The sequence below is a fragment of the Oryzias latipes genome, chromosome 18 (assembly GCF_053564925.1).
Source record: "Oryzias latipes strain Hd-rR chromosome 18, Olatipes_Hd-rR_3.1".
NCBI lineage: Eukaryota > Metazoa > Chordata > Actinopteri > Beloniformes > Adrianichthyidae > Oryzias > Oryzias latipes.
The window spans coordinates 17,068,903-17,083,681 of record NC_136254.1 but is presented as its reverse complement, the minus strand read 5'-3'; the positions used below and the strand labels follow the sequence as shown (position 1 = coordinate 17,083,681).

Sequence of the window (14,779 nt, the reverse complement as noted above, 5' to 3'; positions counted from 1 at the left end):
CGCTAAACGCCGGCGAAAAAGCCGCTGGGTGAGGCCAGCAGTTCTCGTGCCTCATGTTAGGGGGCGCCGGTGAGCCTTGAGATTATGACGCTTAAAAAATACTAGAAGTGATAGCAAGCGGCAAGTCATTTTCTTTAGAAGGAGCGGCGTATGGACTTTATTTACAAGTAAAGGTAAGACGATAATAAGGTTTGTGCTTTTTTCTATGCTGCAGTTTGTATATGAAAAAAACATGTTGAAATGATATTTTAAACAAAACACGTTAACTGTTGTCAATCAAATGGGGAATAAGTTACTCAGTATGGTTCATATGTTTGTAAATCTGACTGATGACGTCAGTGCCTCACCAGCCATTAACCTCACTGCACGTCACTGACTTGTACCATTTTATTTGTTTTTATTTCAAATCACAATAGGGTTCAGAAAATGGTATTGTTTTTTTTTCACGTTGCAAACAAACCAATTTCCATAAAAATATGCCTACTTGACTGCGAATATTAAGTGACCCTGGACAACAAATCAAACGTGTATGCTATGTATATGTATTTGCTGTTATAAAGATAAAATGTTCAACATATATAATAAAAATACAAACCAACTATATTACAATTCAGCTTTTAACCCTTGTGCTATCTTAGATGACCCCACCCTTACATTGGCGTGTCAAGTCCCTCTCAGAGCGCTGTCACTTTCATTAAATTACAAGAATCTGCCTGACATCCGAAGGTTTGTGGTTGAGTACACTTTACGAAGCTAGGACATTTCCCCACCTTTGCAGTCCCTGGTGAGGCTCTGTTCCTTCTCCGGGAAGTTTCTTGGACCTAACAACGAGAATGACTTTAAAACATGGTGTACACATGTGGAGCTGCTTCACAATAGTGTGTCTCCCCTGCAAATATCCAGAAAAAGCCTTGAGAACTTGATTCTACTGGCAGCTGATGTAGTAAAAGTCCCCCACCAGAGGCTTACTTGCAGCTGCTGGACTCAGCTTTTGGTATTGTGGACGATGGGGAAGAATTATTTGCCCAATTAAAAAAAAAAAAACTTCAGAATCCAGGTGAGAAATCATCCACTTACCTTTAGAAGCTCCAGTTAGGTTTAAATAAAGCCACAGAAGGGGGTGGGGGGGGGGGGTGGGGGGGGGGGGGGGGCAAGAATAGATACACAGACACCTTCTCAAACAGTTCTGCAGGAGGTGCTGGGACAACAACCTACTCAGTGCTCCTCAACTTGAACAAAGGAAAACCAACCCACCCCGATTCTCAGACCTCTTGTTATGTTTCGTTCTGAAGAAGGTTGACAGCAAGCAAAACGTAGTTGTATGAAAAAACACATTGGCACCATAAAGCAAAGAAGTTCATGGTGCATATGCTTGTGAACCAGAAGAAAAAATGTCAGAAGTCAAAGCTCTGTCTCCTCTGGTCAACGGCGGGAGCAGTCTCCAGAGTACTGAAGGCACTTCATCTCCCAGCAACCCCAGCGCTCACTTCCTGGATGCCGCACACCTGACTCATTCACTCACTCAACCACAGCGTATTTAAGCACTGCATTGAGCTGAGCTCAGTATTATTTGTGCCAATCTGCCTTTATTACAGTGTGTTGTATTTGGACCTGATCTCCTAACTCTGTTTGCCTGCTGCCTGCCCTGACTCTCGCCTGGATTTTGACTACCCCTGTCTCTCCTTTGAGGATCTCATGCCTGTCATTGGCCCCTGCCTTTCTGACCCTTATTTAGATTTGCTGACCTTTTGCTGAGCTAATAAACCGGCTGCATTTGGATCCAGCCAACTGCCTGTTCTTGTGACAAAAACATGAGAGCAGTATCAGTGCGATGGAGAATCTGAGAAAACGGGTCCCTAGTTTGCAGAGCCACTACTAACCACACTCCAGACACAAAAAAAAGTCAAAAGAAGGCAGTATTAAAGAATTTGCAGGAAAGACTCAGAACAGACTGCAAAAACAAAACAGCTCCCACGGTGGCACAGATCTCCCTGTCCTGGCCCAATTTCTGCCTTCCTGTCTCGCGCTGGTGCTCTTCCTCTTCTTCTGTTTTTGTCCTGGTCTCTTATAAAAGCCGATCTGTGCCGGATGCTCACCTGTTGCCTGTCCTGCAATTACATCATTAAGGAGTTCAAGACCTTCGGACCGCTCATGGCGTCACAGTCAAAATCAAGGAGCCCAGAATTAACAAAATAAAAACTTACCCTCTCTCAATTAGGAAAGCTTATTGAGTTTTATGTAACATTGCAGCTTTGCTTATCCAGCAACACCAAAAAAAGAAGAAAAAAACATGTACAATTTTCGTTTTGGAGAACACCAACTTCTGCTTTTAGCATGGAGTGGAACTCCATCTGCCATTTTTTCTGCAGCGAGGGAGTCTTGAAATATTTAGCTCCAAACTAAATCTTTTATTTGAAAAAATAAAAAATAAAGCTAAACATTTAACTTTAATCTAAATATTTAATTTGGACAAAACAAGCTCTTATTTTTTGGCCTAGTCTGATCTCAGTAAATATTTTTTATTTATTTATTTTATTTGTTCCTTTCATGAAAAGTAATGTCCAAATGTTTACATGTTTGTCTCACATATTGAACATTTTCATGATTAAAAGGCAGCAGAATTGAAGAATACAATTCTTATAATTATCTGCTCCCTTTTAAACATTGCATCCTTTTGACATTTCTCACACCATCACCTGTGCTCAGATTTCACAATATACAGTTCGAATACACAGTAAATACATTCCATTCATTTAATACATACATTCCAAACATTCCATTCAACAGTCAAGTTTGTACAAACTAATTTGTTTAACTTTATACATCCGTTTAAATTGAATATTTCGACAACTTTTTAACTGATTCTCCTGGGAATTCCACATTTTTACCCCTGCTATAGACAAACACTTTTGCTTTAATGTTGTTCAAGCAATCTGTTGTTTGAAATCAAAATTTCTCCTTTGATTTTCATCTCCTGTGGTGAAAATAAAAAGCTTTTGTAAGTCTTCTGGTAAAACTCTGTTTCTGGCTTTAAACATAACTAATAAGCTCTGCAATTCAATTACATTTTTAAGTTTTAATAAACCTGACTTAATGAAAAGTTCATTTGTGTGATTTCTAAAATTTGCTTTATGAATAATTCGAATAGCTCTCTTCTGTAATAGAATTAAGGGCCTTCCCACACTTCAATACAATATGTAAAATAAGGTAAAACCAAAGAGCAATATAACATGTGCATAATATGACATGGTAAAACATATTTAGATTTGTTCAGAACAAAAAGGCTCTTGGCTGCTTTATTTTTTACATAAAATACATGAGATTTCCATGTTAGTAGATATCGTATTGATTGTTTCGGGGGAATGCAGCAGAACAAATGATATAGCATTTCCTCTCTCTGGAGAAATCTAGCAAACATGATACATGGTAGAATGTTAACCAGGCACATTGTTTAACTCTGTCATGGAGCATTACTTCATGCAACCATTTTCACCCCAACATAATTCTGGTAAAAATTCGGCCCCCACTCTGTTTATGTACAGCTGATTTTTTTCTGATGGGAGAAGACTCATATCTTCATTACTGTGCTGGAGGCCTTGTCAATGAAGCTTTTTATTTTGTTTTATGTGTCGAATGGAATGGTGGCAAGGTGGACTGGCGGTCGTCACAAAATGATGGCACCGCCTCTGTTACTGTACAAAATGCTGGCTCCATCATTTTGCTTTTATTTTGAAAGGGTAAATAATGTTTTTTTTTTTGACACGAAAATGTATCATCTGTAATTTGTCTCTGTCACACAGAGGAAGCTCCGCCCCTGTCGCACAGTGTGAGAATGTGTTTAGAATTTTACAGATCACTGTGTTTAATGTTTTGTGTATCCCTAGTGCTATCTTAGATGACCCCACCCTTACATTGACGTGTTCTCCCTACCATGACAAAGGTGGATAAAGGTGGATAGATTTCATGTAATCCATGGACACCAGTGAAGATCACAAATCATTGAAGAAAAAAGGTTCAGCGCACTGTCTAGTGGGTCTAGATGACCCAACTCCTAATGTTAAAGTGCCTAAGATTGCACAAGGGATAAAGGGCGAAGCTGACAATGTGTTCAATGTTGGGCAAATCTACGGAGATGTTTTCTCATTGAAGCAGAAATATGCAAATCGTGTGGAAATTTTTATTTTAGAGGGAAAACGGTGGTAAAAAAAACTGTCAATGTGACAGAACGATGTGAAGTTACAAACACGACCTTAAGAGGGCAGCAAGTCACAGGTAACTTGATGAATGTCAGGTCTGCGCAAAAATGTTACACTTTTCATATATCTAAAGTAAAGATTCGATTCAATAATCTCACAATTCTGTAGTTTTCATTTAAATATTTAAAAAATTTGGAAAGAGAGCAATCTTGAAATTGTAGTATCTGTGAAACAGCATCATATGTAGTAACAAATATGTCTACAAGAGGGCAGCAAGTCGCCTGTAACTTGTTGGATTTCAGGTCTGAGAAAAATATATTAGACTTGTAACACTTGTAAATTAAAAGATTAAATATTGAACTAACACATGAGACTAATTTTGATATAAATATAAATAATTAACTTTTTCATTAGGCTATCTAATAATAAATGCATTGTAACAATTTCTGAAGAATGTTCACAAGACAGCAGCAAGTTCTTTGTGACATTTTCTTTTTTGGCTTTCAGGCTTTGATCATAAAATACCTATTACGCTCATATTTTTATTTTAAAGGTTAATAATCAACAATCAAACAACCTGAATTTACAATGCACCTATCAAACACTAGAACTATTTATTATTCCAGCTTCACATGTTAAACATAGGTTGAAGGTTTCAAAAAGGTGTTTCAAATTGTGCTAAACTCATTTTTAATTCAAAGGTCCAATGTTTTATTTCATTCCAAAAGCAAAAAGCAAGTTTCTGGTGATCTCTCATCTTGTATTAAATGTCTGAAAAACAAATGATACAAAAAATCAAACTGAACACAAAAGACACAAATATTGTAACCCACTGGTGTTTTTTCTTGTTCTTTAGAGTGTTGGTTTTAGTGAATTACATATTAGGTATATTTGTACCATGATTGCAATGAGAACAAAAGCCACAGTTTTGAAATAAAAAATGCCCAAATTGCAAACAAAATGTTCAGTTTTAAAAAGAAAACTTTCTGAGTTGCAAATGAAAGTATTAAATTTTTGCTTTCAAAATATTTTCATTTTAGAATACATTTTTGCGTTTGTGACACAAATGTTTTCAGACGTGTCGTCTCAAATATCACTTTCTCCCCATCGCGTCATCTCTAATGCAGCACAACAGCAATGACCAGCGGCTAAAGCTCATCTCTCTCCCTAAACACTTCATGCTCTAGAACAGGGGTGTCAAACTCATTTTCACTGAGGGCCACATCAGCATAGTAGCTGTCCTCAAAGGGCCAGATGTAACTTATACATGTAACTAAATGTAATGAAAAGCAAACGTAACTACTCCCTAATGTTAAATAACTCATTTATTTATTTATTAGGTAACGCTTTCTTTTGCATAGAAAACATATGTTTGCTTGTTACTCTAGCATAAATCCTTTTAAGTTTGATTTTGTCAGGTTAGGTTATATGGACAGTGTTTAAGTTCTAATATATAGTTGCCCAATCCGATATTTCAAGTCCAATCCTCCCTAGATATGAGTAAATACACACCAATTTTTATTTTTTTTATTTCAAGAAATGAAAAACATTTATGCTCTTGCGGGCCACATAAAATGACATGGCGGGCCACATTTGGCCCACGGGCCTTGAGTTTGACACATGTGCTCTAGAACTAAGTTATTTGCAGTATTCAAAGTGTCAGTGCCCTCAAAATACATCCTCCCTTTAGCTTTCTGTTGGTCTGGCAGATTAACCCTTGTGCTATCCTAGGCACTTTAACATTGGGAGTTGGGTCATCTAGACCCCACAAAACAGTGCGCTGAACCTTTTTTCTTCAATGATTTGTGATCTTCACTGGTGTCCATGGATTACATGAAATCTTTCCACCTTTATCCACCTTTGTCATGGTAGGGAGAACACGTCAATTTAAGGCTGGGGTCAAGGGTTAAAATGTTAAGACATTATGTCACTGAGGCACATCACCACAAAAATGCTGATCCCTCATGTAGAGCTGACAGAATATAAAAGTATATCAAGCTGAAAGCAAAACTAAAAACAAAAAAACCACATAATGCACTCACACTGGCAAGGAGATTGTTGCAGTTCTTGATTTTTACTCCATGTCTCTACTCAAAAGCAAATGTCTCAGATAAAAAAGAAAGTAAGGTCAACCTGAACAGTCAAGATATTGTATATAAAACTCAAAAGCACAGAAAATGTTTTGGTAAATGAAGGTAACACTGGGTGAATCCCTCTACTTTCTTGTACCTCTTCCTGCTGCTGCCTGTCTGGCCACAGAGTCTCGACAGCATCACACCAGCTATCCTCCTATTCTTCAACGAGCATGTATTTGGCCAGACACCTCCATGTTAAAAAATGATGCTGCATATTATCAGTCTTTTGTGTTTACACTGCTTTACGCATTCAGGCTCATACAAAGCACCTGTTATCTCTGCACCTAAAGAGAGTGATTGGTTATCTAGGATTTGTGACTAGCTTCCTTATTAGTCAGGATCTAGTTTACCTGAGATTCAATGGCAGCAATGATAGAAATGCAGCTAATGTTGTCTGACATTTGATTTATCAACAGTCATGTTTTCTTATTCATGGTTTGGTGTTCATGACACACTTGGAAAATTGAGTAAATGGTTTTAACTGGCCCGACGAAAACATAAAGATAACGCTGACTTATTTTGGAGGCTGGAACTATCGGACTTAGAAATGACAGTCATCTTAGAGAAGTGACTTCTGCTTTTAAAGAATTGTTTAAATTGTTTGATTATGTAGTTAATGGTTTGCGGACAAACACTAAAGCATTTGAAGTTGCATGAATTGTATAAAAAAACGTTGAATCTGTTGTGAACTAAAGGAAAAATATCCAGGTGGTTTCGAGAATGTAGTTTCTGTTTCAAGAAATGAACCAAAACAATGGGGGGAAAAAACTGTAATGGACAAAAATCAGGAGTTTTTCCTGCTTTTTGAATCAGCTAAAACAGAATCGGTAATAAATTTGTGGATGTTCTTCCAGAATTTGTAAAAATTCACATGACCAAAATAAATTAGAGCACGTTTCTGGTTGCTTCTACAAGTACAACTGGTGTTTATATCATCTTTAAATTTAGATAAATACAGGATACATTTGTGTATTAGTTTGAATGAAATCTCTTTGACCTTGTTTGTTAAAAAGAATGTTTGTGGTAGAGACCAGACTTTTTTTCCATTCAATGTTTGGTACAAAATTGACCCAATAAAAAGTAGTAGATAGAACAGAAACAAGATCATCCTGGAGCAAAGCTCCTATCTTTGGGTTTGTTTGTTTAGAAGAAGAGAAGCAGAAACTACCAAGAGGAGATTGTGACACATTGGTGGGACTGAGGAGGAGCGCTGATAAGATAAGATAAAGATACTTTATTGATCCCAGCTTGGGAAATTGGGTTGTTGCAGCGTCGGCGTTAGGCTCAAGATACAAACATACACACAATAGACGACAACAGAGAACTACAACAATCAATCGGAAAGAAACATCAGTGAATAAGAACAGTTGTATTGAGTGACACATCAGGAGAGAAAAACAGACAGACCATAAATGACTATCTATTGCACATGGATGACAAGTTATAGAGTCCAGTGGAGTAAGGTATGAAAGATCTCCTGAAGCGGTTGGTGTGAAGCGGTTGGTGTGCGGTTGGTGTGTGGTTGGTGTGTTGGTGTGTGCGAAGCTAACTTAGCCTGTTGGAGAAGGAGCTCTGCTGACCATCCAGTACAGGATGGAGAGGATGCTCAGGATTATCCATGATGGATACAAGCTTATTTAAAGTCCTCCTCTCCATCACAGATTCAAATGTGTCCATTTTACAACCGTTTACGGAGCCAGCTCTTCGGATCAGTTTGTTAAGTCTATTACTGTCCCTAGCAGATATGCTTCCCACCCCCCCAGCAGACCACCGAGAAGAACAGAGTGCTGGCCACAACAGACTGGTAAAAGATCTCAAGCATCTTGCTGCACACGTTGAAGGACCTTAGCCTCCTCAGGAAATGGAGTCTGCTGCTGGCCATCTTATACACAGCAGTGTTGTTGCTCGTCCAGCACAGTCTGTTGTCGATGGTTACTCCCAAGTACTTGTACTCCTCTACCTCTGCCACATCTCTGCCAAAGATGCTGAGAGGCTGGGTAGGTGGTGGTTTCTTCCTGAAGTCCATCACCATCTCTCTGGTCTTTTCCACATTCAGCAGGTGGTTTGCTCCAGACCATCTCACGAATTTATCTACAAGATCCCCGTACTCCTCCTCCCGCCCACCCTTAATGCAGCCAACAACAGCAGACTCATCAGAGAACTTCTGAAGATGGCAAGACTCTGAGTTGTACTGGAAGTTACTGGTGTATAAAGTGAACAGGAAGGGAGAGAGCACATTTCCCTGTGGGGCCCCCACACTGCTTGTCACCACGTCAGACAGGACACCGCCCAATAGGCTATATGCACACTCACTTCCGCATTCCAAGTCTGCCAGCCAGGTTACATCCGGCGTCGACGGAGCACATAGCGTCAATAACAACTATGGCATTTTTCACTCGGTCCCTTCAAGATGTCCCAAAGGTAACGGTCAACGACGTGAGTCGAATCATACAAAAGTTATGTCACACTTCGACAACCAAGAAAGAGAAGGGCTTCAAATTGTATGTGTCAAGCTACATCCACAATTTTGAAGGTAAGATCTGGACGTGTTCTGTGTTTACATGCCCATAGCATGCATGCTATCTAGTGCTAGCGCAGCAGGTGCAGCGTAGGCTATGTTTACTATTATGTGTCAATCACAGCCAATTTTCCTAACGCCTTTGTCAATGTCAGTTTCAAACAAGGATTCAAGCACAGGAGAGGTAACGATTAGGGCTGAGTGCTACAGATCTATGAGGAAAAGCCAAAAGCCTCACAGCTTAAGCGTAAGAGAAAGTTATACTGCAGGTTCAGCGCAGATTGGTTCATGGTTCATGAGACAGGTTACGTTTGGCAGATCAAAGTTTCTGTGAATCATTGCATCTAATAATGCTAAAGGTTATTTTAAAGACAAATTTCATTTACCATACCATAAATAACACTGGTGTGTTGGAATATTTATCGATATTTAAATATGTACGCTAATCACTGGGATTCACAGAAACTGAGTTCCGTTTTGTCACTGCATTGACACACGTTCTGTGTCCACTGTTGGGGATGATGAGTAAAGTGAGATAAATAATAATATAAATAATATTGTGGCTACAATTTTAGCTCATACAAATTGTTTAGTAGTTATTAATTGTTTTAGTAGTTAATAATTATATGTCGATGGTTCAAATTTGTTTGTTTTGTTAAACATTCTCACTGTACTCATGTATTCTCTTTTTAAAAAACTGCACTTTTATTCTATTATAACAGATTTGTGTATTTTCAGATTGTGCTTGGGGATGCCCGTCCTGTGCAGCTACTTTTGGCAAATCCAGGGCCAGATGTTGATTTCTGGTTTAGACTGGTGTGACTTTGTTGTCTACACACAGGAGGACATGTTTATTCAGAGGATTCCCAGAGACAATGAAATCACCAAAACAATGAAAGTAAAAATTGATTTATTTTTATTTTTATTGTTACCTCTTTGCTTTCCTAAATAATTAGATTCTGATTGCCTGTCACACTTCTTTATAGAGTGCTGTTAATTTCTCTTTTCTCCATTTCTCTTACTGGCAGTAACTCTTATTAGTTCAATCCATTTCAAAATATTTGTACATATATATTGATTCAAGTTTTTATATTTTTTCTTAATTGTATTACTATGTTTCTTGTTGTATTAATACTAATCTATTATTAAATTACATGTTACATGTTCTTCCGATTAATTTTTTTGATAATTGGTTACCTAAAAATAGTATTTTATAACTGTTGTTTGTAAATTGGGAGCCCTAAATAAATGTTATTCAGTAAATAATTCACTGTGCATGAAAGTATTATTCTTATATTACAGATGGCTTAAAAGCATTGGTGAGGTAAAGTACATATAACATGCAAATAATTCAGTAGTTCTTTATTCAAAGAGTATGTGCAATGTACAGCAGTGCATACATAACATTAATTATAAAATTCAATTTATACAAAGTAATTTACAAAGGTACATTCAAAGAAAGTAGTTATACAAATGGTCATAGGTTATTAATTTTTTTTTTTTCTACTGCTGCTACTCTGGCTTCTTTGCCCAAGCCTTTACAAGAGGCCCGTTTTCATAGTTCGTCAGAAGACATGCAACAGTATACAGCTGATTAATGTTGCCAAAAAGCCGAAGTGGAATCTCTGTGTCAAAGAACTTGTGTTCCTTAACACGCCGTATGAGGCGCTCAACATGCACCCTGAGGCGTGCAATTGCTTGGGTCTCCCTGACCTCACAGGCAGACATCTGGGATCTTCCAGAGAGAAATGCTGGCCTATAAATCTTGCAAGGTACAAGGTCATCAACCAGAAAACCTCGGTCGACCATGATGGCCATTCCAGGTCTCAAAAGGGAGAGAATTCTAGACTCACGCGTGATCTGTTTGTCACTGATGGAACCAGCGTACAGTTGAGAAATAAATGTGACCGCCCCATGAGGAGCCACTCCAAGCAGCCCTTTGAGAGTACAGTGGGACTTGTATGCTGAGAACATTTCACTTTGGAGAAGAGGTGATGAAGGGCACTGGCACCTTAGCTCTGTGCAGTCCAGGATGACTGTAGTGTCTGCATAGTCCTTAAACTCAGCTGGCAGATGTGCCCTTATTTTCTCCTCTGGTATCCAGATCCTCACAGACCCTAGCACAGTGTACAGAAAGTTGCTCCATGTTGTAATGATCCGACTGACTGTGGACTGGTGGACTCCATACCGGTCAGCAAGATCACGCTGTTTTGAACCCAGTGCCAGGTAATTGAGAAACATGAACATCTCATCAATGGGCTGCAGGAAACGAGTCTGTTCAAAAGAAAAACAATTTGCGTTATGTTTCTCTCAACCTCTATTAGCCCTGATCTTTGTTAAAGGGATAGTTCACTTCAAAATGAAAATCATATACTCAGTGAATTTCTTTCTTTCTTCAAAATATATTCCTTTGTGTTCAGCAGAAGAAAGAAATTCATACAGGTTTGAAACAACTTGAGGGTGAGTATATGATGACAGAATTTTAATTTTGAAGTGAACTATCCCTTTAAGTTTTATTGTATGGGCCATGTAAATAACTACTTACTACAGTGGAACTTGGCTCTGTAAAGGTGCCTCTCTGTGCTTGTGTCACACTGACCATATTTGGCAGTGATGGCTCTATTAAGGCCCAGAATCTCATCAGCAGGTCATAGGATGCAAATCTAAATAAATACAATTCAGATATAATCATTTAAATATTATATCAGTGTATACTATGATATTACTTGGAAGCATTTCAAATATACAACTCTGTTAGCCTTCCTCTCTCCCTCTCTCTCTCTCTCTCACACACACACACACACAACTATATCTGTTGTTGCAAAAGTAACGTTACTACAGAACAATCTGATATCTTACCTTGTGAAAAAACGTATGTCCTTGTCTGAGGCAGCAAAACGATGGATTCCAAAGCGCTGATTCATTGTCAGCTTCTCGACGTGTTCCCTCAGCTTGAGAATCTCATCTCTGAGAGAGATTTTGTCATCAAGGGCTAAATCAACAACTGCAGGATCTGAAGCCGAAGCGTAGTCGTGGTCCATAGGGATATCAGCTTTCTCGCCTGCGTCGCCGTCATCCTCCGTCATCGGAGGCGGACGCTCTCTCCTCTCCCACACCCCCGGTCGTGAAGTGGGAAGGGTGAAATTGTTCCACTCAAACAGTGCTGGGACAGCTCCCTTGTTTTATAGCCGCCTCCCGTCTCTGATAAGGGCTCACGAACATCATCCTTGTTAAAATGTCGGCTACATACTCTGGTATGGGGAGTAACTGTGAATTTGTCCCTCCGGATAGCTACAAGCCATTTTCGCCTGATTTCCGCGTCAGATGGAAATGTATGAAAACTAAGTAAACTGTTGTACTTGCTCGAAGCTTGACACAGAGGCACACAGCAATGCTCGGCTGTACTATAGATGGTTCGCTGAAATTTGAACGTTTTCTTACTAGTCATATTGTAGTTGCTGTTATATCGCTTTGTAAACAATCGCCTCAGCGCGAGCGGAAATGGCTTAGCAGGCTGAGATTTTAGCGGAAGTACGTCATCACCTCCGTGTGCATATAGCCTATTGGACAAACTGCGGCCTTTCTGACAAGTAGTCAATGATCCAGGAGACCAAGGCACCGTCCACACCCATCTGCTGCAGCTTCTCACCCGGTAACAAAGCCCAGACGGTATAGCATCAAACACTATTGTAAATTCTTTTGGGGAAAGTTATATCGCATAATAACTTCCCAGTAATTGTATAACAACCCGGCTTCTCTTATTGACTGACCAAAATAATGCTGTTATTAAACCAGTTATTTGAAAAACATCTGTTTGTTTTTTAAAACAATATTACAGTTATTCCAGATAAATCAACTGTGTGGGGAGAAGTTGTGTTTGTATGAAAACCCAAACTAAGAGAACCTGTTAATAGAAGTTTGACAGTTTCAAAGGGATTTTTGGAATACTGTAATTGCAGCACAGCAGAAAGTTATGGCCACCTACATTTCAAAATACAAAATATGGAATCAAGTTTCGATTAGATGTGGGGTTATTTAAAGATTTCTTAATCCAAATGACCCATTGTTAAGCATGCAGAAATCAACAAAATGTCAGCCACCTTTATCAGAGGAATTTAAAGAAACCTATTCCCGCAGGTAGTGGGTTTGATTTCTCCATAAAAAAGTTGTGTAATATCTTCTTAATTGCATCGCAAACTGCATTGTCCACATGTGAAGACTGAGGATTATAGGTCAAACGAGACTTCCCTTCTTCCCTTCTACCCATAAACCTCTTTAATCAGCCATTGCTCAAGGGTTTGACTTCTGAAAAGGTCTCTATCAGCAACAACCAGACCCTTTGATGGGCTAAGTTTGACATGTGAATTGAGAAGTGATGGATTATTGAACACTAGAACGTCCGTAGAGCAGCCATTTGGCTTTTCTACCTACAATGTCCAAGGGACAGCCAAGTGGCTGGATTAGTTCAAATTTGCATGCCGAAAGAACAGCCCTCTACATAGTTTGCACATGAAGAGCACAGCCATTAGGCTATTCTTTTGGCATGCAAAAAGGACAAGCCAAGTGGCTGGGCAAGTTTTTCATTATTTCTCCTCATTTCTATCACTTTTAGTAAGAGGTCAACACTAGCTGCGGTTACATGGGCAGAATATATTGATCGGATCAATGGTCGGGTTAAAATTCACCCGTGCACATGGGATCAGAAAACCTTTTTCCGATTAGAAGAAACGTTCACATGGCTCACATTTTCAGTCGGAATAAATCATTTGGGCATGCGCAGTAGTGTAGAAAATACCGGAAGGAAAATGTGTCCCGTTGTAAACAAACCTTTGCTTTGCTGTATTTATGCAGCAGCTCGGTAAAAGAGGCGATCTTCCAAACGGGCTTTTATTAATGTTATGGATATTATGAAGTGCCTGTTCACTCATCATTTTATATTTAATCCGTGTGGTCAGTACTTTTTTTGTGGAAGAACTGAGCTGGAAGAAGAACCCAGTAGGACAGGCTAACACGCGCTAACAACATTAGCCTTTTGATGGACACAAAATCCAAGACCATGCGGGAAACGCTGCAATCAGCCTTTATTTTGTCGGGGCACAACTTTCAACGTAACAAAGCACCCTCCCCTCAAACACATTAATAAATCCGGCTGCTCTGCTCAGAGAGGTTCACTCGGTCCACTGGCACCGGAGCACGAACGCAGAGCTCGGGTGCCGGGTCCAGACGTCACTGGACACGTTTCCCCCCCGCATCTCCCTCGTGAGGAGTGAAAGAGAGGGGAGAGCCAGCGGGGCGAGAGCGGAGCGGCGCTTTTCACAGGGCCTCGCAGAGCAGCTGGTCGGTCCTGTATGAGCTCCAAAGCTTTCTCTCAGCGAAACACCATCTATGCATGACGTAAACCAGAGCAGTAGTGACACACGATCGGAATGACCGTTTACATGCTCCACGATCGGATAAACGATCGGTATAACCCACTTATCTCGATCGGAAAGAAATTTTGATCCGAACGAGTCTGACCGGGGCAGAGTATTCCAGATGGCGCGTTTACACGACGCATTTTCTTTCCGATCAGCGTTCTTTCCGATTACCTTTGCCCATGTAAACGCGGCTACAGTTTCGTTTTTCTTTTTTGGCTGAGATTTATTTTTCATGCACAAAAGACAGTTATTTACAGACACAATTCTGACATGTACTAGCAAACAAATCCGTGCCTCATGTGGTCAAAGTGATATATTCAACCCACTACATTGTCTGCACATACTTGGCATTGCCACGGAATCTCCATTCTACATTTGCCACAGGTGTACTTGTAGCAATCAACACATCGCACTGTGGCATGATTATTCTTGCAACGACAGTTCACCTGGCACATTGCCCTTTTCCCTTTGCCAGGCGTGGGAGGTTGTAGCCGAAGATGGTTGTCCTTTTTC

The 14,779-nt window shown here is 39.6% G+C and overlaps 1 protein-coding gene and 1 long non-coding RNA gene across 2 annotated transcripts; one reads left to right on the top strand and one right to left on the bottom strand.

Moving 5' to 3' along the window:
- Positions 1-8,637: 8,637 nt before the first annotated feature.
- Positions 8,638-10,115, top strand: LOC144987039 (uncharacterized). Its single transcript, XR_013650902.1, has 2 exons — positions 8,638-8,864; positions 9,588-10,115. It is a non-coding gene; the product is annotated as an uncharacterized LOC144987039 (long non-coding RNA).
- An 81-nt stretch (positions 10,116-10,196) lies between these two features.
- LOC111949317 (uncharacterized) lies at positions 10,197-12,049 on the bottom strand. The gene is made up of 3 exons (XM_023966375.2): positions 11,709-12,049; positions 11,395-11,512; positions 10,197-11,123 (listed from the first exon to the last, which is right to left on the bottom strand). Exons 1-3 carry the CDS (start codon positions 11,933-11,935, stop codon positions 10,362-10,364), a joined length of 1,107 nt encoding a protein of 368 aa, XP_023822143.1. The 5' UTR covers positions 11,936-12,049; the 3' UTR covers positions 10,197-10,361.
- Positions 12,050-14,779: the final 2,730 nt, after the last annotated feature.